The sequence below is a fragment of the Gossypium raimondii genome, chromosome 10 (assembly GCF_025698545.1).
Source record: "Gossypium raimondii isolate GPD5lz chromosome 10, ASM2569854v1, whole genome shotgun sequence".
NCBI classification, from domain to species: Eukaryota; Viridiplantae; Streptophyta; class Magnoliopsida; order Malvales; family Malvaceae; genus Gossypium; species Gossypium raimondii.
The window spans coordinates 59941921-59969640 of NC_068574.1; the positions used below are offsets into that span (position 1 = coordinate 59941921).

The 27720-nt window shown below is 29.8% G+C and overlaps 2 protein-coding genes and 1 long non-coding RNA gene across 3 annotated transcripts; 2 read left to right on the forward strand and 1 right to left on the reverse strand.

Moving 5' to 3' along the window:
* Nucleotides 1-474: 474 nt before the first annotated feature.
* On the reverse strand, nucleotides 475-3487 carry LOC105776569 (rop guanine nucleotide exchange factor 5). The gene is made up of 7 exons (XM_012599298.2): nucleotides 3032-3487; nucleotides 2769-2885; nucleotides 2510-2664; nucleotides 2190-2264; nucleotides 1809-2099; nucleotides 1374-1730; nucleotides 475-1294 (listed from the first exon to the last, which is right to left on the reverse strand). Exons 1-7 carry the CDS (start codon nucleotides 3300-3302, stop codon nucleotides 734-736), a joined length of 1827 nt encoding a protein of 608 aa, XP_012454752.1. The 5' UTR covers nucleotides 3303-3487; the 3' UTR covers nucleotides 475-733.
* Nucleotides 3488-22064: 18577 nt separating this feature from the next.
* On the forward strand, nucleotides 22065-23603 carry LOC105775712 (F-box protein CPR1). The gene has a single exon (XM_052622932.1). It carries the CDS (start codon nucleotides 22077-22079, stop codon nucleotides 23310-23312), a length of 1236 nt encoding a protein of 411 aa, XP_052478892.1. The 5' UTR covers nucleotides 22065-22076; the 3' UTR covers nucleotides 23313-23603.
* Nucleotides 23604-25917: 2314 nt separating this feature from the next.
* Nucleotides 25918-27022, forward strand: LOC105775713 (uncharacterized). Its single transcript, XR_008189792.1, has 2 exons — nucleotides 25918-26313; nucleotides 26578-27022. It is a non-coding gene; the product is annotated as an uncharacterized LOC105775713 (long non-coding RNA).
* The last annotated feature ends 698 nt before the right edge of the window (nucleotides 27023-27720 follow it).

Genomic DNA, 27720 nt, shown 5'->3' on the forward strand with positions numbered 1-27720 from the left:
ACCTAGTTTGGTAGTATTAATTTTTTGTATATTATTCTTTTTATATAAAAACAAATTTAAAAAATATAATACATCAAATACACAAAATTTTAAAATAACACTAAGATATGTACAGCTTAGTAAGCGAATACTTATAAAATAGTATCAAAATTAACCATAAAATAAAAGTTATACAATATTCAAATAATAACAATAAAATAGTAATAATATAATAGCCAAATGACACTAGGCCAAAAAAGTTTACCTAAAGCTCACCCTATTTTGAAAACAAACCTCGATTTTTACCCAAAACTATTTTTTCGGGAGCATATTTTTGTCCAAGCCTCCTCTCACGGGCCGAGCCATCAAATCTAGAAAAAAGTGTTAGTAACCAAAAACAAAGTCCCCAAAAGAGAAGGTGAACATCTCATGGCCCAATTACATTCCACACACAACATCCAAGTAGATGGCAACTTGGGACCATATACATATCGGTTTTAAGGTAAAACGAAATGGTATCTATATCGAAACACAAATGGTACAAATCATCAGTATAGTACTGACTACTTTAGTTAACAGCTACGATAAAAAGTAGGCTGTTTTAATCATATAATAATAGCTGCTTCAAATTTACTACAAGAAAGAATAACACAACCAATAAAAAATATGGAAATTTAACTCATACACAACACTATTTTACTACGACCAGAGAAGTTTTCTGTCTTTTACTAATCAATTTGAGAAATTTTTTCTCTCAAGTGACCGTATATCGTGGAGGAATTTGTCGTGTTTTGGTCCCATTCTGGTTCGCCGATGATTGTTTCGATATGATTTGATGACCCTTTTGATTCCCTGTGTTCTCTGTACTGTTGGAGTTCTTGAGGATTGATGTACTATCTGTTGTTGGATTACCACATATCTTTGCTTTCGTATCAACCCCGAGATAATTAGTCAAGACCCTCTTCACTCCGAAGCCTCGGCGATGCGGCTTAATGATGTTGTTGTTGCTGTTGTGGTTGTTCTCCTTGAGAAAAGGAGATCTTTCTCCCTTTGCAGGGCTGATTAGCGGTGCGGGTGAAAAGCTTGGTGTAGAGATCGATGTCTTGTAGGGAGTGCTGCTGTTCAAGACTGGTACCGTATACGGGATGGAAACCTTTTTGTGTGTGATTACACTAACCGTAGGAACTGATGATAACTTGTCTGAATGCTTCGTTAAGTCATCTACATATAGCAAATCGTCAATACGTGCAACGATGTTGTATGCAAGGCTTTCCAAAACTCTTGAATAGCTTTCAAGAATGGACTTTCCAACATCCTGAAAGTTCGAAAAATAAGGTATGAATAAAAACATTCAGAGGGGATATGAAGTAGTTTTCAGGTTCGAAATTCCAAACCTTGTTGCATTGGATTTTGCTGGTATCTAATGTAGTTTGAGTCAAACCCGGGAATCGTTGCTTCAAGCAAAGCAAGAGAGTTTCAGCTCTTTCTGCTAGAAATTCTCTCTTGTCTCCATCAACCATAAGGTCCTTCACCATTTCCCATGATGATTTTGCAGTGGATCGGTTTGGGTTAATAGGAGGCTTCGAATGAGATCTTCGACGCCATACATATATTGCAGCTTCTACGCGGTTTGCAATCTCGAGAGCAACATGTTCAGAGGATAAATCCAGGAAATCAAGCAAACATTCGGCCGAGAATTGATCCGAAGTAATATACCTATAAATTAGGTCACCTAAACAAGCTCTTCCATTCTGCAACAACATTTCAAGAGAGATCAAATACAAACCTTTCAGCATTGTCCGTTAGACGCAATTCATGAACATACATACCTTTGGAAGAGTATCCAAGTACGAATCCGGAACTTCCATTTCCGTTAACGAAATGCTGTTGATGGCCATTGCAGCTTTCAGTATTTGATTTGTGCACTCCCGGGTGTGATTCAATTGCTTTCTCGAATCATCACTGAGACCACCTGCAGGTACACGGGGCACGGGTAACCACCACTTCTCCTCCTGGCGTTGCAACGTTTGTCGGAAGGAAGCCGAGCCATCAGCATCGGGGGCTATAATCCCTTGATCAACATACCAGAACTCAGTGTTGGTAAAACTATCTAAGATATCCTGCACCAGCAAAAACATGAACATGTTACCCCCCCCCCCCCAATATTACAACAACCATTAAACATAAATTCAACCATTGTTAGTTCTTACAACAAGCATGGTATCAAGTTTACGAAGCGCGGCAAGATTAATGACAATATCCGATCGAGGCCTGCAAGTCATCACCTATGAAAAATCACATGACAAACAGTTAAAATCCAAGAAACAACCCAACTTATCATCATTCAACTACAACAGTGAAAATTTTCCAAAAGATTGGAAGATGTTTTATTTTCCCATGCTTTCTCAGGAAAGAAAGTACAGATTGAGAAAGCAAAATTCAGAAATTTCACATGATCCTGAAATATTTCTTCATTTTTTATAACCTTTTAATGGACCAAAACAAAATGATTAAAAAATGACAAAATTACCTCAAGCTTGCTTCCATCTGGAAAATTTTGCCAAGATGGTATAAGCTCAACAATATGGTCACTAACACAAACAAGCCATTCCATCTCTCTTTTCCACATGGATTTTTTCTCTTCAGATATAGGCTCCAATCTCCATAATTGCCCAAAAATAGTAGCTAAAACATAGTATTTTTTTTTCAAATCTAAGTTAACAAATCACAGATAAACAAAATTAATTAAATTGAAACAAAAAAAGGCTCAAAAATCAGAAAATATATACCACAGAGATTGGTAATGGCATTTGAAATAGCCAAAGCTGTGCAAACTCCTTTTCCAGAACCTGACATATCTTCACCAAGCAACAACTTTGCAAATCTCTCCTTCATCATATCAATCTCTAAAAAATTCACACACAAAAAAGAAAAAGGAATTAGACAAAAAAGGTTCAAACTTTGGTCAAAATTAGCCAACCCCAAACCCCAAAAACAATCTAAGAAACAAAAGATCAAACATTTTGAGCTCAAAAAAAGCATCACCACTAACCATTAATCCTAGAACCAATTTTTTTAAACTTATCAACTTGATTACCAACTTTATCATCATCCCCATTACAAACATCTGAGTTCTTTGAAGGAGTAGTAGTAATAGCTCTCCTTATAGGCCAACCCAAAAGAGGAGGTGAACCTGAACCTCTAACCTTATCAGAACTTGATCCACTTGAACTACTGTTACTACTACTCTCTTTAGACTCACCACCATTGGAACCACTCACTGATTCAGACCAATCACCTTTCTTCTTCAACAATGGCTCCATTGGGTGCTTAACTAACTAATAGCTACCCTTTTTTTTTAAGTTTTTTTCCCCCTTGAATGCAAAGACTAAATTTTTGAGGTACCAACAGATAATAAGAGAGGGGATGAGAGAGTTAAAAGATTTGATTTTTGAAATGTCAGAAAGATAGAAAGATTGGCACGTGCCATAGGGTAACGTCTCTCTTTGAAATTTTTTTTGAAAAAACAAAATAAAAATTGGGGTTTTTTTTTTGGATCCGTTTGTTTTGTTGGATTTGTCTTTGTCTCTCATTTAGGATTAAAGGAGCAATTTTTAATCTGAAAAAAAAAAGGAGTAATTTTTAAAAGAAAAATAATTTAAAAAGCTTTCGTTTTCAGTTTTGTGAGTAGAGAATACGTTGAGAATAATTGATAACAGAAGAAGTGGGCCAGTGTTAGCACGCTGTCGTTTCGTCAGCAAGTTGGACTTTTAAGACACAGCTGATGGATGTGTCAATCCATGTGAACTTACGGTTTTACCCTCCCTGGTTTTATTACGGTTGTTTTGTGAGAGGGTAAACTACGCCGTCAGTCACTAAACTATGGTTAAATTTTTGTTTTGACCACTGAACTATTCTAAAGTTTTCATTTAAATCACTGAACTTATATTCAAAATTTTTTATTTAAGTCATTAGCCTATTAAGTTTTTTTTAAAGTTCCGCCAGCAAGCTCCAAGCAACGATTCAATGATCGGTATAGGAGATCAGCATTCATTGACAAGTAGAAGAACATACTTTAAATCCAAATCGATCTGACGGTCAAAGTCAAATATTAGAGAAAAAAGTTGGTTGAATTTTGTTTCAAGGATTTGACCTTCAAAGTTGTTTTATGAAAAAACACTGAACTATAGAAAAGAAAGGGAAATGGAACTTTCGATTAGTCCAAACTGTGCAAACAAAGAAAGTCATATAGCATCGATTTTAATAGTCTAGTAACTTAAATAAAAACTTTCGAATAGTTCAATAACCAAATTGTAACTTTTTTTAGTTAAGTGACACATAGTTTGAGTAACTCATGGTTAGGGGTGTTCATTCGGTTAACCGACCCGAAATAACATTAACCGAATTAACCGACCTTTCAAAATTTTTAACCATTAACCGAACCGAAATTTTTTCGGTTAATTCGGTCGGTTAACCGAATTAACCGAAAATTATATATTTTTATTTTTGGTTAAAAATTAACCGAATTAACCGAATTACCCGAATTAACCGGATTACCCGAATTAACCGGATTACCCGAATTACCCGAATTAACCGAATTGAATCACTACATAATTAAATTATTTTTAGACTTTTAGACTTTAGTTTTAGTTTTAGTTTTAGTTTTAGAATTTTTTTTTATTTATTAAATTATTTGTAATTTTTATGATTGGGTTGAGTTGGGTAATTGGGTTGGGTTGAATACATGGGTTTGGATTGGGTTTAGGTGAATAGTGGGTCTATTTATATATTATAATTTTATTTATTAATTTTTTCGGTTAAACCGAAAAAATTCGGTTAACCGACCGGTTTCGAACCGAATTAACCATTAACCAACCCCCAACCGAAAAAATTCGGTTAACCGACCGATAACCGAATTTTTTTGGTTTTACCCAAATTTTGCACACCTCTACTCATGGTGTAGTTCACCCTTTGTGAAAATAGTTATTTTTTATTTTTTTTAACTTTTGTATTATTATTTTGGCATAATGATAAATTTAGTCTTCAATTTTTACATTTTTGTCAATTTAGCTGTCTTTGAAGCTAAATGTACCCATTAATCTTTCAAAATAAGTCAATTTACTTTTCTTTAATGAAATATTGACTAAAATATTAATTTTTAATAATGTTAGCATGATATCCCACGCGTCTTTCATGCTAATATGATATTATTTTTCTTATATGTCATATCAAAAATATTTTAAAATTAAAAATATTCAAAAATTATAAAAGTATAAAAGTTCATAAATTTTCAAAAAAAAAGAGCATGAAGTACATATTGTTTGTCATGTTTAAAATTTAACCTTTTAATCAATAATTCTATTAAATTAATTTAACTTTTTTGAGAGACTGATAATCAAATTTAAATTTTAAAAGAATTGAGGTCAATTTTAACTTAAAATAAGAATAAAAATTAAATTGACAAAAAATATAAACGTTAAAAGATATTAAGAAATACGACAATAGTTGAGTAATCCTGTACAGAGGTAACCCTACCTTTTTTCGTTGTAGAACAGTGAATGGTTTGGCTACAATTTTAGCCTTTCTATTATATAAAATTTTGCAATTTAGTCTTTTTACTTTAATTTAATATAATTTAATCCTTTTACTTTTATAGCGATATTAGTTATACATCGTTAACTATTTTCATTAAAATGTTAATTCAAAACTTTTTTTAATCTAAAGCATAAGTATATTGGATTAAGTTGTTTGATTATAAAAAATTTTAAAGCACCCTTAAGCATTCACTTGTCATGTAATTATTCTTTAGAAAATTATATGTCAGCCCTTTAACAAGACTAGTTAACCATAACAAAATTTGAACTAATTAATAATATTATAAAATTAAGAGGACTAAATTATGTTAAATTAAAATATATGATTTGAATTGTAAACTTTTCCATAATAGTCGGATCAAAATCTAAATTAGACCATGCACTTAAAAAAAAAAGGAAAAGAAAATAACAGCCTTAAAACACCTAAAAGTGTCTTAAGTTCAAGTTAAAGAAAGAACATTTAGGCTTAGTTTGGATGGGCGGTGTGTTTACCTCCGATGAGGTTAAAAACAGCTGTGACGGTAAGATTAAATACTATAACGGTGAGATTAGAAACAATGGTGGAGTGTATGTTTGGATTCAAACGCAGCTATAACAGTGAGGTGAGAATAAAAAATGACTATTAAGGACATCAGATTAGAATTGATATATAATAGAATTTTTTAAAATTATTTTACTTTTTAAAATTATTAATATATGTGAATTTATTAATTTATTTAATAAAATATTAAAATATAAATTTATAATAAAATATTTTTTTCTTTAGCCATCAACGTTTTCTATTTTTTCCATCAAAATTTTTTTTTTACTTTTCTTTATTCAATTTATTAATAAATGAAAAGGGACAAAAAAGGCATGTAAGCTGTGTTTGTAATTTTGAATTTTCAATTGGGCATAAATGGAGCAGTGGAAATTTTGGAGTGTGGCGCGATCTACTCCCTTCCACTGCACTGGAAGTTGGCCATCCAAAGAAGGTTTTGTCTTTGCGGTTGCGTAAATCGATAAAAAACGACTTGTCTTGATGCTAAACTAGGATCCAAAGGAGGCCTTAATATCATACAAGAGAAGGGCAAAGCCCTAACAGCAACACGATTAGTGTGACTCAAACACAGATCACACCTGGGGCGACGAACACCCTGATCATCAAACCAGCACACGGGACAGGTTGTTATTGATGTGAATAATTAGGAAGTTAAAAGGGAATATAGTGAAAAGTAGAAATAATGCAAAATAGTTGGGTTAGGTTATAGTTGAGTGGTGAGTTTTAAAGAAGGTTTAATTCTCATTTATGCACCCCATGTTATTAATCAATGGGACTCCCACTTTTTTTCTTTCTTTTCCATTTCTCTCAACTTGCCCCCAATTTCAATGCCAACAACTCCTAAAAGGGTAAAACAAGGTTAATTCCCATTTTATTTATGTTCATTAAACTCATCGGTTTGGTCAGCTTTTCATAAACAGTGATTTAACTAATCAACCTTTAATTATAATCGAATTGATTCACTGATCAATATAAATTTAGCTAACCTAATTGTTAAACGAAATTCAATAATAGTGGGTTGGTTTAATTAATTTAATCAAAGTTTAAATTGAATTTTGCTGACCCTTAATTATAATGATTGTCTTCATATAAAAATATATATGTTTAGTTTTATAGGTAATTTCGGTCTAATAAACCATCGATTCTCGATTAATCTGATGTTTTAATATATTCAATAATCAAAATAATTTCGAAAGAAAAATTAAAATTTATTAGTAGAAAAAACCTAAAATATTTGACATATGTATAATAATTAAATAAAAATAATTTTTATATTTGTTTTTGAAGTCACTTTCAAATTTCAATAAGAATATTCAGTAATTATTAACTTACTAAAAATTCTAATTTGAACAAAATTGTATCTTAATATGGAACGAAATTCAAAATAGAAATATTTGAATAAAATAAATTATAAGAATGATTTATATTATACACAATGGACCATCAATTTTGATAGTAACTGGGGAGCTTCAGTTTACAACAACTAACCTAATAAGGACCCACAAGTTGTCATTATCTTATTTATATAATGTTAAAATGTGCTTTAGGTCCCTTTGCTTTTTGTATATTTAGAATTTAGTCATCTTATTTTTTATTTTAAATAATTTTTTTACATTTTTTAATTTAAAAATACAAGTTCAATTGTTAATTCTATTAAAATTATTGTTTTATTATATGGCTACAATAAGAATCGTTTAGCACAAACGGATAACCTAATAACTATGATAAATCTAGATAGGGCTTAGCCAAGGATGAAGTTAGGGAGGACTGAGATAAAATTCTAAAATTTCAAGGGGGCCAAAGCTATAAATTTTATTCTTGGAGAGCAAAAATTACAAAACTTCCATTTATTTGAATGATTAAAGGACTTAAATGAACAATTAATAGTTGAGAGGAACAATTAAAGATATTTTCCCACTTGATCAATGAGGGCCAAGGCCTCTACTTTGGGAATCCATATCGGTGGGATTCGAATTTGACATCTCAAAATTCTTAGAATTTCTACTTTACCATTAAGCTAAAGTCTCGATGACTTTGAATACCATAGAAGCTAAATCGACTCATGATATTCAAGAGCACGAACTATAAAGATATCAAAATTTTTAATACCTCAACTTTACTATTTCGACCAAGACTTCATTCCAACTCGTATTATTATTTAATAATAAAAAATACATTAACTAGAAAGTAGATTTCAAATGTAACTACCATTTATAACCGTTAATATAAAGCCGTGATGGTCCATGAAAGTAATTTATTTAGAAGTTGAGAAAAATAAAATGTTAGGGCCCATATCATATTGTCTTGTGTATTTTTGCATTAAATATTAAATAATTTTATTAAAAGGGTAAAATTTTTAAAATAGATATAGTAATTTTGAAAAATAAAAATATAACCCTAAGTGAATAAATGAATATATGTATACAATAAATTAACAATAATGTTAAATTTTATATCAATATATAGAGCTTTAAATTATAAATAAAGTTAAAATATGCTATAATTTTTATACATTTTTGTCATTTTACTTTTTAAATTTAAAATGTAAGTCCAATTGTTATCTTGTTCAAAAAATTGAATTATGTTTACAATTGGATCGAATTTTGAAAAATGAAAAGTATAAGGACCGAATAGAAACTTATAACATATTTTAACTTATAGGTAAACGATGAATATCAAGAAAGTTGAATGGTAAATACGGTTTGGGTAGACTTGGTAATATTAATATAAAAAACTTAAAATATGATATGAAATACAATAAAAAACGACATCGGGCTTTTAGTTCGATCTCTAAACATCATTATTCTCACTCTTTATATAAAAAAACCGACAAAAATGATATTAAAATAACACAAATATTTGAATGAATAAAAATTTATATAAAACTATAAAATATGAGATAGAGATTTTTGAATTAAGGTTGAAGGTTTTGGAGTATGACATATAGCCGTTTGGAGGGGGGAAAGTTGAAGAAAAAAAGACAGAAACCACTTTTGCCTTTTGGTCCTTTTTTAGTGTAAAAAAAAATGAAGCACTATTCTCTTATCTACTATTTTGACCTTTTCTTGTTGTTTGAACATAAAGCCCTTTTGTCTGAATTTTGCATGAATCCTAGGAATTGTTTAATTACATGAAAATGTAAAAAGTTGATGGTGCTTTAGGTAAAAAAAACAAGTGAGCCAGTTTGAAATTTCCAACCGTTAGTTTATTCTTTGTAGAGAGATAAAATAATATTTAGTCTCTAAATTCGGGAATTTTTTTAATTTGATCCCTAAATTTGTTTTAGTCTACATTAGTTTTAAAATTTAGTAGTTTTTCGTTAAGATACGATGAATGTAGTGACGTCATCACAGTCTATACTTTGATGGAATTTAAGTTCAGAGAGAAAAAAAAGTTAAGTTTGAGATTAATATGAATAAAAAATTCAGATATTAAGTTGAGAAAAAAATCAAATTCAAATACTAAATGTTGGTTTATTCCGTATTGTTTGACTTTATAAAATGAGAGACATGCATCATTTATTTTGAAACTTAATTCAATTGGTTGTAATTATAGATATAAAAGTAAATCGGTAAACTATTAAAATAGCCATTTTGTTTATTTCAGGTTACATTTTAGTCACTTATATTTGAAATGTTATATTTTAATCACTTATGTTATTGTGTTGTAACATTTTAGTCACTGAGCCATTAATTTCCATTAACCGTGTAACGGTAAACTGATGTGGCACATTAAATCATCATTTCAAACAAAAAATTTAAGTTAAATTCTATAATTGGTCCCTATATTTTTTTCATTTTGAGAAATTTTTTTTCTTTCATGTTCTTCTAACTTTCTTTTTTTTTTCCTTTATTTTTCATTCTCTTCTGCTTCTCCTTTTGTTTTCCTCCCTTCTCCATTTCTTTTAACGTAGTTTTTCTATGTTTGACATTTGTTAAAACTAATCTCTATACTTTTATTTTTTAGAAAAATTTAATTTTTCGAGTGAGAAAGTTTGCTGACTAGTTTTAACAAATGGAAAACATAGAAAAACTACGTTAAAAGAAATGAAGAAGTGAGGAAAACAGAGGGAGATGCAGAAGAGAATGAAAAAAAAAGTTAAAAGAAGATAAAAGGAAAAAAATTAAATTGCTTAAAATGAAAAAATATAGAGACTAATTAAAAAATTTAACCTAAAATTTTCGTTTGAAATGATGATTTAATGTGCCACGTCAGCTTATCGTTACACCGTTAACGGAAATTAATGGCTCAGTGACTAAAATATTACAACGCAATAACATAAGTGACTAAAGCATAGCATTTCAAACATAAATGACTAAAATATAACCTGAAACAAACAAAAATAACTATTTTAACAATTTACCCAAAGTAAATTTAAGTTCAAATCTCGATATTTATTATATTTCTTTATTAGCATGCTACAACTTTATTTATTTAAAAAATGTACCGGATTACTTTCTGTAATAACAAAGTAAAAGGTTGAAGTTAAATCTATGTATATTTTATACATAATTGACTTTAGAGTTTTCAAAATTTTTATAATATCAATATACAAATTGAAGCTATACTTTGAAATGGTTTGAGTGAACTTTTTCATGCAAAGTTTTGTACACATATATTGCATGAATTTCATATATATATATATATATATATCGTTTTAAAAAAATAAAAACAGTTCCATAAAAAGGAGGAAATCAGATCTTCGTGATCCACTTTGTTTATATGTTGTTCCAATTTCATGATTTGCTTGGCATATGGAACTAAAGAATAATTATTAAAATATTGTTCATGACTTAAAATTTTCAAAACTAAAAAGTTGATGGTTAGACACTGTACAGTGTGTTTTACATATCACGTATTGTTAGCTCGAATTTAATTTAGAGATAATGTTTTTGAGAGAGAGTTACGAATTTTGAAAACATCAACTTCATGGATCATAAAATGGATATAAATGATACTTAGAGGGATAAAATTAGAGGTCTTAACCCCATTGGTAATTAAGAATGTTATAGTATCCTATAGTTCGGTCCGATGACCGGACCGAATGAAGGGTGGTGCATGAAAAATATGGTGGAGAGAGATATGATGGTTTATTTAGTGGGAAGAGAGTAGGGGTGTTCAAATTTCGATCAAAATCGAATTAACCAACTGAACTGATCTAGTTCAATTAATCAATTTAATTTGGGTGGAGGTCGATTAATGATTTTTTAGAAGTTCGGTTATCGGTTAATTCAATTCAAAATCAGATAATTAACCGAACTTAATAATTAATAATACAAATTATATGTAGTTTTAATTCGGTTATCCGACCGAATTATCCATATTAATTGATTGAATTGTTTCAACAAACCAATCTAATCCACCTTAAATGAAATCAAATTGTGCTAGTGCTTATTTTGAGACTCAAATATTTGGTTCATAGGGTTTAGATATTTCAGTTCATATATAACTTTAAATAAGATAAAATACATATCAAATCTTTAAAATTTAAAATTATATACACCTTTAGATTTTAAAATTACGTTGTAGGCATAAATGAAGTTTGTATGGGTATAAAGAATTTGTATATTATATAAATATTGTGGCATGGTAGTTTATATTATATTATTAATTTATATCCTTTTCATCAAACACTCAAGTACTTATAAATTGCAATCCTCATACATAAATAGATAAATCATTAATCTATCTACTTTTAATTATATAAAATTAGTTAAATTTCAATTTTGGTCCTTATAGTGTGTTAAAATTTTAGATATTACCTTTATACTTGATTTGTTTTTATAATTTGATACTTCAACATTTATAATGTTATTAGTTAGTCTAAATATTTTATTCTAATTAAAATTAACGTAAATTTAAAGAAGATCGTTAAATTTTTTTGTTAAATATTCAAGTCCATTATAATGTCATTTTTGTGATGATTATAATATTAAATTCAAATATTTTAGTAATACGTAGGCGCCTTCTTTTCTATAAATAAATAGAGTATTGCTATGTGGATGGTATTGGTTCGGTCAGGTTTTTTAGATTTTTTAAACTATCCATCGTAGTTTAGTTCTTGATTTTTTTTTCATATTAATTTTTAGTTTTGAATTTTTAGACTTATTTTTGACAAATTGACTTTGTTTTGTGCATTTTTCAATATTATTTGATAAATTTGAAAGCCCTTTTCATAAATTTGACATTATCTATTTAAAACAAAACATTCACTTGCCCTTTTTTAAGAATGAAGTCTTTGTTTATGGTGCTTGTCATGGATTATTGTGTTTACATGATCCTTTAACGGATAAGGCTGCCATTTGGAACCCATCAACCAAAGAGTTTAAAATTCTTCCACCATCTTCAATCCAACGTCCTTCGTATCTTTCCCCCATGGAAGGTTACCTTACTTTAGATGACGTTTATTTCCACGACACTGCTTTTGGGTTTGATGACTACAAATACGATTTGTTACTCTTACTTTTTTAATAGTGAAGAAGAACATCCACATCCTCATTTTATGTACCAAGTTGAGTTGTACTCACTTAAAAGTGATTCCAGGAAGGAAATTCCATCTCCTAATGATACACCAACTGGTATAATTTTGAGAAATAATTACCTAAATGGAATTTGCTATTGGAAAACAGAGATGGGGACATATCTTGATTTTAGAGCACTGATTCTTTCCTTTGACTTGGTGAATGAGAAGTTGTCGATTTTACCTATCCCAAAACTTGTTAGGTCTTTCCCATAATGCTATGTTAATCTATTGGTGTTTAATGGATTACTTGGTGTTACTATTTACGGGTTGGAAGGCATGTCTTTGGATTTATGGGTTAAGAATAGAGTAAGGACTAAATAATTCAGTATTGAATCTATTTCTAGAGCTATACACCCATTGGGGCTTCGGACAAATGGTGAGTTAATTTCTTAGAGACGCAAATGATGTAGTCCTATTTGACCCCTCCACCTAATTACTTAAGGAGTTTAAGATTAATGCTTATCTAGGTCATTTTCTAATGTCCATCTCCCTTCATGCTTATGTTGAGCGCTTGGTTCATAACAATGGAATACAAGAGCAAGAAGAACAAATAATACGTTAACCAGTTGGAAATACATTAAATAAATACTGATTATGAAGATGGATAGGGAACAAAAGTGTAAGATGTAATAGGAACTTTTTTGTTGTGAGTTTCGTAATATTGTTATTATTGTTTGGATTATATGTTTGAGACGTTACCCTAGCTTGATTTTCGGATTTGGATAATAAATGTTTGGACTTCTAGGCAACTCATTAGGATTTCATATGTACATTTTAGCAATTATTCTTCATGCACTATCATCACCAATACCGTATGCAATGTGCTTTGGTGGAACCATGAATTTCTCAAGTCAGTTCCTAACTTCATGAAAAACCAAAGAGATTTTTAGGCATTAAATGGAAAGTTTTTATATATAAAAATAATGTACACTTTTTTAAGTTCTTGTTGTGAGAACAAATTTTTGGTTATATGTAAATTGTTAAACCATTAAATTATGATTAAAATATGTCTTAAATTCTTGTATTTTTTCAAAATTTAAAATTTAGTCTCTATATCTTACTTACAGAATCTAATTCCTTTAGTTTTAATATTTCAAAATTCAGGTCAAGTTGTTAAAAAAATACTCACTTAACCCTCGTGTAGTTAAAAATGACATTATAATGAATTTAAATTTAACAAAGAAAAACTAGCATTTACAACTAGAATTGAATTTTAAAATCTAAAGAAAAATTTTAAATTTCTTAAGAATACAAAAATTATTACATATTTTGAACTAAATTATCCATAATTGATTAAATTGTTTGAAAACACCAATCTAATCCACTTTCCACACTACAAATTGGGTTAGTGCTTATTTTGAGACTCAAGTATTTGGGTCATGCACCTTTGACTTTGAGGTTTAGATGTTTCAACTAATAATTTTAAATGAGATTAAAAAATATAAAAGAATATAAAAATAATTATATGAATCATTATTCGATAAAAAATGATTTGAATTATTACATAAGTATTTACACTACTATATTATTTGAGTTATTTGAATTATTCGAGTTACTTAAATTGTAAAATTTAACTCGACTCAAATTTAAAACTCAAATTACTTATTCGAGTTGACCGGAAAAACCGAATAACTCAATTAACTTGAAAATTGAAAAAAATTATTTCTTCAAATTGAATTGAATTTTGTTCACCCTTAATTACATTAGACATTATTATAATATAAGTACCACATTAAACATTTTATAAAAACACAAGTCATTTCAGTTAAATCCCTCATTCGCTTCAACAATGTCTGTAAGTATTGGTGTTCTTTTCAAACTCCTCATTTCATTTTCAAACATTATCACAACAACCTTAATCTACTTCTCAGGCGCTTTGATGGTAACACCCTCAAACCTTATCTCTCTCAACTTTCAAACGAAAAAGATACAAAAAAATATAGTAAAACAAAACATTCACTTGCCCTTCATTGAGATGTCAGTCTCTGTTTATGGTGCTTGTCATGGATTATTGTGTTTATAAGAATCTTCAACGGATAAGGCTGCCCTTTGGAACCCATCAACCAGAGAGTTTAAAATCCTTCCACCATCTTCAATCCAACACCGTCTATATCTTTCACCCGTGGAAGCTTACTTTGCTTTAAATAACGTTACTTTTGACTACGTTGCTTTGGGGTTTGATTCTAAAACTAATGACTATATTGACTTGATAAGTGTGCTTTGTATCTTCATTATTGCCTCCATTGACTACAATGACGGCATGTCAGTCGAGTAAAGTGCCCTACCCTGACTTTGTGCTTTTAATTTTTTTATAACGCCCAATTTAATGAAAAATGTCAAACTCTTGTGATTACATCTAGTTTCTTGTCTTATCTTGGAATGTTAGTGTTGTCATCTTTATATTCACTAAATACATTAAATTTAGTGTCTGGTTGACTCACAGCATATCTTTAAAATTCAACAAGTAAAAATAATACTTAGCTCTAAAATAAGAGGATGGTTGTCGTAGGTGGATTTTGTCCAAATTATTCCAACTTTTTATCTTATTATACTTTTGATTTTTAGTTTACTTAATTTAATCAATTGAATCATTCTATTCAAATATTTTATACATAATAATAGTCTGGTTCGTATCAATGGAATACAAGAGCATGAGGAATAAATAATACGCCAACTAGTTGGAGATGCATCAAATAAATACTGAATATGAAAATAGATAGGGAACTAGAACATAAAGGTGTCAGATGTAATAGGAATTGTTTGTCGTGAGCTTCTTAATATTGCTATTATTGTTTGGATTATATGTTTGAGATGTTAGCCTTTGCCTAGTTCTTGGATTTGGAGATTTGGATAATGAACAATTCGGTTTAGGGAGATTTATGGATTTGTATTCAAATAATTCAAAATTTTCATCATATACATATCCCTCACCATTTTTAAATAAAAATTTTGTATTTAAGTTATTTCGAGTTCGAAGTTTAAATATTTTTCGAATTGGATTATTTATATAATTATAAATTATTATTTTATGGGACTTCTAAGTCTAAGTTAAAATTACACTTATAATATATATATAATTATTTGGTACACAGACAATAAAAATGTAATACACATAAATGAACTAAATGATAATAAGTTTTTAATTCTATTAATTTACAATTATTTTTTAATATGCTATTACAGTTCTAATTATTTAGAAACAAAAAAAAAGTGATAAGTTGGTTGCTACGGTGATTGGTTGCAATTCCTCATGAAGGAGTTCACATGTACAATTTAGCAATCATTGTTGAAGTACTATCATCACCAATACTGATGCGAGTTTCAAGGCCCAATTTTAGACCTATGAATGTAATGGGCTCACACTACCTCAAGGTCCAATAACAATGTTAAAGGCTAAGCAAATCAAATTAGGGTTCAATCAAATACAAGAATTGAGGACGAATCTTTTCGAGGACAGAGGGAATGATACATGCACGGATGGGGTGAAATTTATTAAATTCCATTCACCGGAGCTGCCAATTTTCAAGTTTGGAAAATCAGCAAACTTGCGATGACTTTTTGGATAGGATCCTGGCATTTCTGGGTTGAGATGTCTCATGGCGTTTGAAGATATATCTCTTAGCTTCGAAATGTATTTTTGAATCACTCGATTTTGAGGTTAGGAGCTCAAGTTATGACCTTTTTAGTGAAGACTACGCGACCAGAATTTTTGAGCGGGGTACTTATGACGGGAATTACGAGTTTCGGGTTTTTTTTCGAGTTTAAATCATTTTGGGTTCGGGTTTTAGGCTTATTTTTTATTATATATGAGCCAAATATTATATTTATCAACTCTTATTATTTTATTATTATTTTATTCCAATTTTTTTATAATTATTAAGTATTTTAAGTTATTTAGGAGTTTTATGTTAATAAGAAATTTTGTTTAAAACTACTATTTATTTAGATTAAATTAGAGTTCTAGTATACTTAAGAATTTTATTTAGATTTATTTAGCTAGCCTATATATAGGGTTTTGCATTGTACACAATTCATTCAATTCATTATTATTCAACTTCTCTTTTGAGTTTATAAATTCTCTTTGAATATTCTTTTTTTAAGAATTTCTCGAGTTTCTTTTAGAAGAGTTTTAACAATCTTTTTAGATTGTGTGGACCATCTTCAAACTTTTTCTTGTCAAGTTTTCTTTATTGGAGGGGAAATTAGAGTCGCTTGAAGGGGTTTGTGGATTTTTCGTGTTTCTGGGGCTTCTTAGGACTTCTACATGCCACGCTATGTCAAAAATCCAAGTTTCTTTCCGAACGTCTAGAGCCCTAAGTTAAATCTGCGACTTTGACAAACTTTACAATCCGCTTCCGCATTCATCCGTCTCATTATTTATCAAATACCTTATGTAATGTGCTTCGGGGGAACCATGAATTTCTCAACATGAAAAACCAAAGGTTTTTAGGCATTAAATGGAAGGTTTTATATATAAAAATAATATATATCATTTTAAATAAAAGATTTTTATATTTTTAGTAATTTGCATTAAAATCAACTTCTTAGGTATTAACTTAATAATCCCATTTATATATTATTTACTCTCTATGGAATCTTTGATATCTTTTTTTGTATAATAAAGCTTTGGATTAATTTAAAAATTTTCATCAAACACTTAAAGTATTTGTAAATTGCAACCTTCCTACATAAATAAATAAACAATTTTATTATTTACAAGGATATCTCAGTTGGGAAAGCGTCAGATTGAAGATCTGAAGGTCACGTGTTTGATCCACGTTTACTACACCAATTATCTTTGAAATCTTTTAAGTAAATAATTTTCTAAGGTGGTGTGTATAATTGTTTTTTAGCAGTGATAACTTTGCAAATTTGTCACATAGTTTAGAGCAAGTGACAGAAAACTATCACCTCAAATTTTAACAATAATGGTAAATTTTCAGTTTTAGTCTCTCTACTTTTTAATTATATAAAAATAGTTAAATTTCAATTTTGGTCCTTATACTATGTTAAAATTTTAGATTTGATCTCTATACTTTATTTTTTATAATTTGGTGATTCAACATTTATAATGTCATTAGTTAGTCTAAATATTTTATTCTAATTAAAATTCTTATGTAAATTTAAAGAAGTGTTAACACCATTAAATTTTTATGTTAAATTCAAGGCCATTATAATGTCATATTTTGTAACATGATTATCGATTGAGTTTTTTTAAATTTTAGAATGTCACACAACAAATTTAATGAAGAATTTTAACAATATTAACAATACTTGAATTTTTAAATTCAAAAATAGAGAGACTAAGTTCTTAAAAATAAAAAATTGGAGATTAAATTCCAAATATACAGAAAGTACAAAAACTTGAAGCATATTATAACATTTAAATTTAAGCTATTTAGAGATAACGTTATTAAGAGAGATAGTTGCGAGTCTAAAAAGGACTAATTTTCATGGATCATAAAATTGACATAAAAGATACTTACAGGGACGAAGCTATGGACTAGAGGCCCTAGCCCCATTGCTAAAGGGTGTAATTGCAATTATAGCCCCATGTAATAAATAATTGATTAATTTAAGATTTTTTACCCTTTTACTAGTGGAAAATTGGCAATTTTTTTGTCAATTCAATTTAAACCCTTTTAACAAAATTAACTTTAATCTCCTAAATTTTATATAAATTTTCTCAACCGCTAAAAAATTTCTAACTTCGTTCTTAAATATATTGATTCCAAAAAAATTGGGAACTAACTTGACCTAATCCAATTTTTATTTAATAGTTAATTTTATTAATTATATATAAATTAATATAAACTATTTTTTAGATAAGTTTATTCATCCAATTCATATATACAACTAGTCCTATGTTTAAAATATTACAACTATTCATTCATGTATCATGCACAAGTTTATGTCCAATATTTGTATCTTAATGATTTACACAAAATATTAAATCATAAAAAAACCATTAAAATCAATAAATATTTTGGTAAAAGAACTCATCATATATGTTGAGATTGTGGCACTTAAAAGGCTGGCCATTAGATGGTCTAAACATGCAAAACAAGGGTATGAATTATTCATTTAAATGATGGATTGAAAAGTCTCTTCTACTTTGATTTCATTTGCCAAATTCATAAAAGACTTCTTTGCCAAAGAATCACTTGGACTAACATCTTGAAGACAACAATTTTGTATCAATGGATAGAAAAATAAAAATCTAAAATTCGAGTACTAAAACTTGAGGCATGTAAAAACTGTCTTTAAGGATAATTTGCCCATAGCGTATTCTCAAAATCCAAGATGATAGTTGTCGTAGGTGGATTTTATCCAAATTATTCCAATTTTTTGTTCGATCACACCTTTAGTTTTTAGTTTAATTGATTTAACCAACTGAATCATTCTATCCAAATATATGAAATATCGTTTTATACACAATAATAGTTGTTGGTTTGAGTTCTAAGAACAAGACTTTTTGGACCTCCAATTGAGAAATCAAAACTCTAACTATGTTTTATCTTTTTCTTTCTTTTCCATCATCCATATGCTTTGCTCTCTCTTCATTCTCAACCACAACAATATTGATTATAAATCCTCAAAAATTAGAGCATTAAAACCTTTGATAAATGTTTTTCTTAAAATGAAAAATATGGTGGAGACAGATATGATGGTTTATTCAGTGGGCCAAGAATCACGATGTAAAGATGTTGGAGTTGATTAGAGAAGAAGGAAGAGCAAATGAGGAGAAAGGATGTGGTGTGATGCTTGAAAAAGTTCAAAGGAGAGGGTAAGGAAAGAGAGAGAGAAATCCTTTCTTAAGGAGTAATTGAGGTATATAAATTGGTTGACACCATACCACTAGGCATTTCATGATAGGTCGGTCTATCATTCATTGATCATTAGTTAGGCCGAGGTGATGTGATGTTACTAAATTGTACGTATGTAGGGGACAAGTAATACGTGTATAGTCAAAGTGGCTAGGTCGTCAAGGGCAGTTGACTTGCATACTCTTGGCAACCTAGTGGAATAGGTTTTTTTTTTTTGTGAAGGAGGAGAATGTTGGTGAACTAATTTAGAAGGTGAAAGTGATAATTTAACGAAGTTAAGTGTTGTAAGTATTATTGATGAGGATATCGTTGATAACAAGTGATAAAGGATGAGAAGGATGAATGCGAAAGTGGATCGTAAAGTTTGTTAAAATCGTAGATTTGACTTAGGCTCTAGAAGTTTGGAAAGAAACTTGGATTTTGACACAACCTGAAATGAAATTAAATCCAAGTCAGATAAAATAATTAAAACAAATAACTAAAATAAAATAATAAATCAAAGATTAAGGAAGCGAATAAAGAAGATAAATGGAAAGATAGAACGTGGCGTGTAGAAGTCCTAAGAAGCCTTGGAAACACAAAGAATCCACAACCCACTTCAAGCGGCTCTAATTTCCCCTCCAAGATAAAAACCTTGGTAAGAAAAAGTTTGAAAATGATCCCCACAATCTAAAAATATTGTTAAAACTCTTCTAAAAGAAACTCAAGATAAATGCTTGAAAAGAAAAATCCAGAGAGAAATTATTAACTTAAAAAAGAAATAGAATAATAATGAATTGTCTATATTATGTACAATGCAAAGACCTATATATAGGCTAGCTAAATAAATCTAAATAAAACTCCTAAGTATACTAGAACTCTAATTTTAATCTAAACAATAAGTAGTTTTAAACTAAATTTTTATTGTTAACATAAAATTCCTAAATAACTTAAAATACTTAATAATTATAAAAAAATTTAGAATAAAATAATAATAATATTATAAGAGCTAATAAATATATTGGGCTCATATATAATAAAAATTAAGCCTAAAACTTAAACCTAATATGAAACGTCTAGCCTTCTGAGATAAATTGGGGTTCTTGAAGTGAAATGCCTAAGCTTGTTAGCATTTTTCACATGGGCTTGTCATCATAGATTGAGAATTTAGGCCTACGAACATAATTAGTCTCTTCTAATTTATCATTACTCTAGAATTCATCGTCTTGAAACTTCAACTTTTCTTCTCGAATTTTTTTCGTGATAAAGTCTTGAACCACTAAGTTGAGTTTTGATTTTATCTGTTTGGATTTGGATCTCGTAATTGGGCCTTGAGGGAAACTAAGCTCATCTCTATTATGGCCTTTGAATTGGGCTGAGTTGCTCGTATCAACAAGGGTGGCCTAATGAGGTAGATGTAACATTTTTTAAACTTATTATTGTGTGAACAAATTTTTTATTATATGTAACTGTTAAACCATTGAAATTATGATTAAAATATGTCTTAAGTTCCTGTATTTTTTTTTTTTGAAAATTTGAAATTTAATCTCTATACATTTACTTATAGGAATTTAATCCCTCTAGTTTTGAGATGTCAAAATCCAAGTCCAATTGTTTTAAAAAAATACTTACTTGGCACCCAAGTAGTAAAAAAATGACATTATAATAAAATTAAATTTAACAAAAATAACAATGTTAGCAACTGAAGCTGAATTTTAAAATCCAAAAAATAAAAAAATTAAATTTTAAATGTACGAAGAATACAAAAATTTATTACATATTTTGAACTAAATTATCCATAATTGATTAAATTGCTTGAAAAGACCAATCTAATCCCCCTTTGTCTCATGGGCACCGCAAATTGGGCTAGTGTTTATTTTGAGACTCTAAGTATTTGGGTCATACATCTTTAATTTTGAGGTTTAGATATTTCAACTCATAATTTTAAATAAGATAAAAATACATATAAAAATAATAATAGAATATAAAAATAATGCAAACATGACCTATAAATTATATGATTTATTATTCGATAAAAAACGATATGAATTATTACTTAGGTATTCATAATATTATATTATTTGAATTATTCGAGTTAATTGAATTGTACAATTTAACTCGACTTGAACTCAAAACTCAAAACTCAAAATACTTATTTGAATTGACTTAAAAATCGAATAACTCAATTAACTTAAAGTTCAAAAAATATTATTTTTCAAGTTGACTTAAGTTTTGTTCACCCCTAACCACATTAGACATTCTTACAATATAAGTATCACATTGAACATTTTATAAAAATACATGTCGTATAATAAAATACATATTGATAGTTCAAATGAGCATAATGGATATTTTCTTAAAATTCAGAGGCCAAATATAACATTATCTCTTTAAATAATTATTAATTTTTATTGATGTTCTCCTATGAGTGGTCATATTCTAATATTTATTTGTATGAAAAATTAAAATTGACTAATTTTCTTGAAAAACTAATTTACCTATTTTTTGGCGAGTAAATTTGGCAGTGGTTAGAGATGAAAAGGAAATTTTCCTATGCTTACCTTTTATGCTTCTTTGCACCATAGATGTCACTTATTTATTCCTGTTAGTCAATTGCAAATAAAAGGAGGAAGATGCAAATGGCAAGAATTGAATTACCAGAAGCTTTGGTTATGGAAATTCTGTCAAAGCTTCCAGTTAAATCCCTTATTCGCTTCAACTGTGTTTGTAAGTATTGGTGTTCTTCTTTTCAAATTCCTCATTTCATTTTTAAACATTATCACAACAACCTTGAAAACAACAACCTTAATCTACTTCTTAGACGCCATGATGGTAACACCTTCCAACCTTATCTCTCTCAACTTTCAAACGAAAAAGATCAAAAAGATTTAGTCAAACAGAACATTCACTTGCCTTTTTTTAAGAATGCAATCCCCTCTGTTTATGGTGCTTGCCATGGATTATTGTGTTTACAAGAACCTTCAACGGATAAGGCTGCCCTTTGGAACCCATCAACCAGAGAGTTTAAAATCCTTCCACCATCTTCAATCCAACGCCCTCCATATCTTTCCCCCATGGAAGGTAACCTTGCTTTATATGGCGTTTCTTTCGACCACGCTGCTTTGGGGTTTGATTCTAAAACTAATGACTACAAAGTCATACGATTTGTTAGTTTTATTTATTATCATAGTCCATTTGTTACTCGTACTTTTGTTAATATTGAAGAAGAGCAACGATATGCATATCCTCATTATGAGTTCCAAGTTGAGTTGTATTCAAGTAGAAGTGATTCCTGGAAGGAACTTCCATGTCCTCTTTATACACCAACTGATTTAATTTTGGGAAATAATTATGTAGATGGGATTTGCTATTGGAAAACAATGACAGAGGCATATCTTGGACTAATTCTTTTATTTGACTTGGCAAATCAGAAGTTTTCAATTTTACCTTTCCCAGAAATTACTGGGTCTTGCTTACATTACTATGATAATATATTGATGTTTAATGGATCACTTAGTGTCATTGTTTGCCTATTGGAAGGAACTGGCATGTCTTTTGATTTATGGGTTACGAGTGAAGGAGCATGGACTAAACAATTCAGTATTGAATCTATTTCTGGAGTTTTACACCCATTAGGGTTTGGGAAAAACGGTGAGCTATTTCTTAGAGACACAAATAATGAAATAGTCCTATTTGACCTCTCCACCCAAGAGCTTAAGGAGCTTGAGATTAATACTTATCTAGATCATTTTCAAGAGTCCATCTCCCTTCACGCCTATGTTGAGAGCCTGGTTCGTATCAATGGAATACAAGAGCATGAGAAACATATAATACGTCAACTGGCTGGAGATGCATCAAAAAAATATTGAATATGAAGAGGAATATGCATGAAATGGATACCCAATATGAAGATGGATAGGGAACTAGAACATAAAGGTGTAGGATGTAATTGGAACTTTTTGTTTTGAGCTTCTTGATATTGCTACTATTGTTTGAGATGTTAGCCTTTGTCTGGTTTGTGGATTTGGAGAATTGTTAAGTATATGTTTATTTTTAACTGCTTAGTGTTTTATAAGATTTTTGCCATAGTTTGAAAATGCTATTTTGTATGAATAAACTTCCAAAGTGGGGAAATGTATATAAGCTCAAAATGCATAACATTACGGGATTACAAAGTTTTGCATTGTATACCCTCAAAAAAGCACACAATATTGTGTTGTTTATGAAATTCAAAGCTCTATCCCTGATGAGTGGAGATTTTTCGACTTTTCAAACAATGTACCAGTGTTAGCCCTGATAAGTGTGCTCTGTATCTTCATTATTGTCTTTATTGACTATAATGGTAGCATGTCAGTCGAGTAACGTGCCCTACCCTAAATTTGTGCTTTTATTTATTTGTTTTTTTATAATGCACAATTTAATGAAAAAATGCCGAACTCTTGTGATTACATCTAGTTTCTCGTCTTATCTTGCAATGTTAGTGTTATCATCATTATATTCCCCAAGTGCATTGAATTTAGTGTTTGATTGACTTACAGCATATCCTCAAAATCCAACAAGTAAAAATAATACTTAGCTCTAAAATAAGAGGATGGTTGTCTAGGTGGATTTTGTCCAAATTATTCCAACTTTTTATCCTATTATACTTTTGATTTTTAGTTTGTCGACACTATTTTTTTTTGTGAAAACGGGGTCGACTTAGTTTTTGAAAACGAAAATGAAAACGGGAGTCGCCACCAATATTTTTTGATGAGGTGTGATCGGGTCACTTTAATAAACGGTTTGGATTTATTAAAATAATGTTTTTGGTCTACGAAATTCAGAAAAACGAGTTCGGGAGTCGGTTACGTACGAGGAAGGATTGGCATCCTCGTCACACCCAAAATTGGTACCTAGTTGATTAATTAATGTCTTAGCATCGAAAATTGAAAACTTTGAAGAGATTTAAAATATGATCATTTGTTTTAAAACTTATAAAAATCAAATTACTTGTTAAGATCCTCTCATTTTGGAAAGAGAAAATGTTACACCCAATGATGAGTTAGGGCACAATATTTCGCCTCTTCAGAAATGAGCTTATCTAAGAGCTCGCACAATAAAATTTAAAAGGATTTTCAATTGTTTAAGTCATAGAAAAATTGCAACCCAATACGTTAGGGCACAATTTCTCAAAATACTAAACATTGAATATTGCCTTTATTTATTTTATTATTATTTTTTAAAATCCTCGTCTCAAGAGAACAACACGTCATATCCAATGCATTAGAACACAACGTATTGAATTCCCGATAATGAGCTTTTATTTACCTTTTTTATTTTAAAGAGCACTCTCAATTATTTAGATTCAACGAAGAAAATCGGAACCCAATACATTAGGACTCAATTCTCTCTAAAATCCCAAATACCGAGTATTGCTTTTAATTTTGAAACTTTTCCCTTTTGACGAGTCCGAATAAAAAATAGATGTAACGTAATAACAATGATGATAATGTAAATAAAATAATACAAGCAAGGGCTATAAAATAAAATAAATAAAAAGACAAACTAATATAGTACACCATGGCAAACATACCAACAATAAAATTAAAGCATTCATTCTAAATAATGTGAATACAAATAAAGAAATAAATAAAGAAAATGAATAAGATGATGTAAATGTAAAAGTTACATACATATGTATACATTTTAAAATTATTATATATAAAATGTAAATAAGCAAATGCATACATATATGCGTGTATATATATATATTATAAAAGGTGTACAAAAGTATGTTTTATATACGTGTATTTATAAAAATAAGCATGCGTATATAGATATATATAGATGTGCAAATATATATATATAAAATCATAGAATATAAAAATATATATGTATGTATATATTCATGAAAATAAAAATATGTATATAGATAAATATATGTATAGATATGTATGTAAAATATACAATATATATGTATGAGCATGTATGTATATATAAGTTTTCTTTTTTAAAAGAAATATAATACGTGTACACATATATTATGAAAATGTATGCATATATAACTAGATTTGAAATAAAATTGTATGAATGAATAAATAATTATAATAATAATGAGATAAGTAATAACAATAAATACAATAATAGTAATAACATTAAAAAATAATAATAATAATAAAAATAATGATATTGTTAAAATTAATTAATTAATAGCAAAAATAATAAAAAGGACTAATTTGAATTTAAAACATAATTTTAGGGGGCAAATCCGTAAACAAATAAAGGGAAAGGATTCTTTTGAACGCGCACATAACATAGAGGGGCTGGAAGGGCAATTTTCCCCTCTCCTCTAAAACGGCGTCGGTCGAATAGGGACCGAACTGAAATCCCAAAAAATTATGGGGTAAAATTTAAAAATATAAAACTTGATTTAAAAAAATTAACAAAGTGGAAGGACTAGGGTAGTAATTGTACCCTAGTCACAAAACACGCGGATCCTCTTGGTAATGGGTCGGGTCACGCGCAAGTCGCGCAAAACGGCGCTGTTTTGGCACTGAGACCCCCAGGTGAAACGACGTCGTTTTTCATTTGATATAAATGTTAAAAAAAGCCCTAAAAAAACAGATTCATCCTTTTTTTAAAAAAATTCAGAGAGCTTTGGAGCTCTCTCTCAAATCCCCAAATCCGGCCATGGTTGCCGGCCGTGGCCGTGGCCGCCACCGTATGCGGTGGCCGGCGTCGTGAAATGGCCTTTCGCCTCACCACATGGTGTCCTTGAGAGCCAAGCTCTCTCAACCCGTAAAAATAAGAAAAATAAAACTTTCCAGCCCCCTTTAGGCCCGAGCCAAACGACGGAGGAGAAGCCTCCAACGGCGAGGCCACGACTGTCTGGTAAGTTCCTTTTTATTTGCTTTTGTTTACGTATGAGTAAAAAATGAAAGAAAGAAAAAATAGGAAAAATCTATAAAACCGAAAAGAAAAAAAATCACCTTGAATGTTTTTTCTTGCTTTTTATTTCTTTCTGCTAATATGTGTTTTTTCTTTTTTTTTTTACAAAAGTTGGAAGAAGTAATAGTTACATTTTTCCTCGGCTTTTATAACCGATTGCTATTGCTATTGTTGTTGTCTTGTCTCTGCTTGTTTTCTTCTTTGTAGGTGGCTGATGGGCACAAGTGGGGCGATGGGACGTCCGGTGGTGACAGGTACGGGTGACGGCTAAGTGCGGCGCCAGAAGACCAAGGGTCTAAAGACCCTAGATGCGGCGCTTAGGGTTTCAGAAAGGCTGACTTTAGTTTTGGGTCAAATTGAGTTGGGTTCATTTGGGCTAGTGCGTTAGGTCTGTAATTGGGCTAGGGTCTGTGTTTTGGGTACTGGGCTCGGGTTTAGACTTGGCCAAGTCTAGTTTAGTTTGGGTCTGTTAGGGTTTTGGGCCATTTTTTGGGCCTTGGGCAAATTTGGGCTTATACATAGTTTACTTAATTTAATCAATTGAATCATTCTATTCATATATTTTATACATAATAATAGTTGTTGGTTTGAGTTTAAATAGCAAGACTTTTTGACCTCCACTTGAGAAATAAAAATTCTATGTTTTATCTTCTTCTTTCTTTTCCACTATCCATACGCTTTGCTCTCACTTTATTCTCAACCACAACAATGATTATAAATCCTAACAAATTAGAACATTGTAACCTTTGATAAAAGGTTCTTTTTTTAAGAAAGAAAAAAGAAAAATATGGTGGAAGCAGATGTAATGGTTTATCCAATGGGTCGAGAGTCGCGATGTAAAGATGTTGGAGTCGGTTAGAGAAGGAGTACAAACGAAGAGGAAGGATTTGAGTGTGATGCTTGAAAAAGGTTTAACAAGGATGAAGAAAAAGAGAGAAAAATCATTTGCTAAGGAGTATATAAATTGATTAACCCCTTGCCACTTGGCATTTTGTGATAGGTTAACCTATCATTCATTGATTATTGGTTAGGTCGGCAATATGATGTGATGTTACTAAATTGTAGGTATGTGAGTGACAAGTAATAGGTATATAATTAGAGTGGCCAGGTTGTTAAGGATAGTTGACTTGCATACTCTTTATTTTTATTTGGTAGAGGAGGAGAATGTTGGTGAACTAATTTAGAAGGTGGAAGTAATAATTTAACGAAGTTAAGTGTTGAAAGTATTATTGACGAGGATATCGCTGATAACGAGGGTGACCTAACAAGGTAGATGTAGTATTTTTGTTAAAGTTATTGTCGTGTCAACAAATTTTTGATTATATGTAAACTGTTAAGTCATTAAAATTA

Coding starts and splice junctions, on each gene's coding strand:
- LOC105776569 (XM_012599298.2), bottom strand. CDS start 3,302: ATGGAGCCATTGTTGAAGAAGAAAGGTGATTGGTCTGAATCAGTGAGT. Junction 2,265..2,509: donor CAGATGGAAGCAAGCTTGAG/GTAATTTTGTCA, acceptor GATTTTTCATAG/GTGATGACTTGCAGGCCTCG. Junction 1,731..1,808: donor ACTTGGATACTCTTCCAAAG/GTATGTATGTTC, acceptor ATGTTGTTGCAG/AATGGAAGAGCTTGTTTAGG.
- LOC105775712 (XM_052622932.1), top strand. CDS start 22,077: ATGCAAATGGCAAGAATTGAATTACCAGAAGCTTTGGTTATGGAAATT.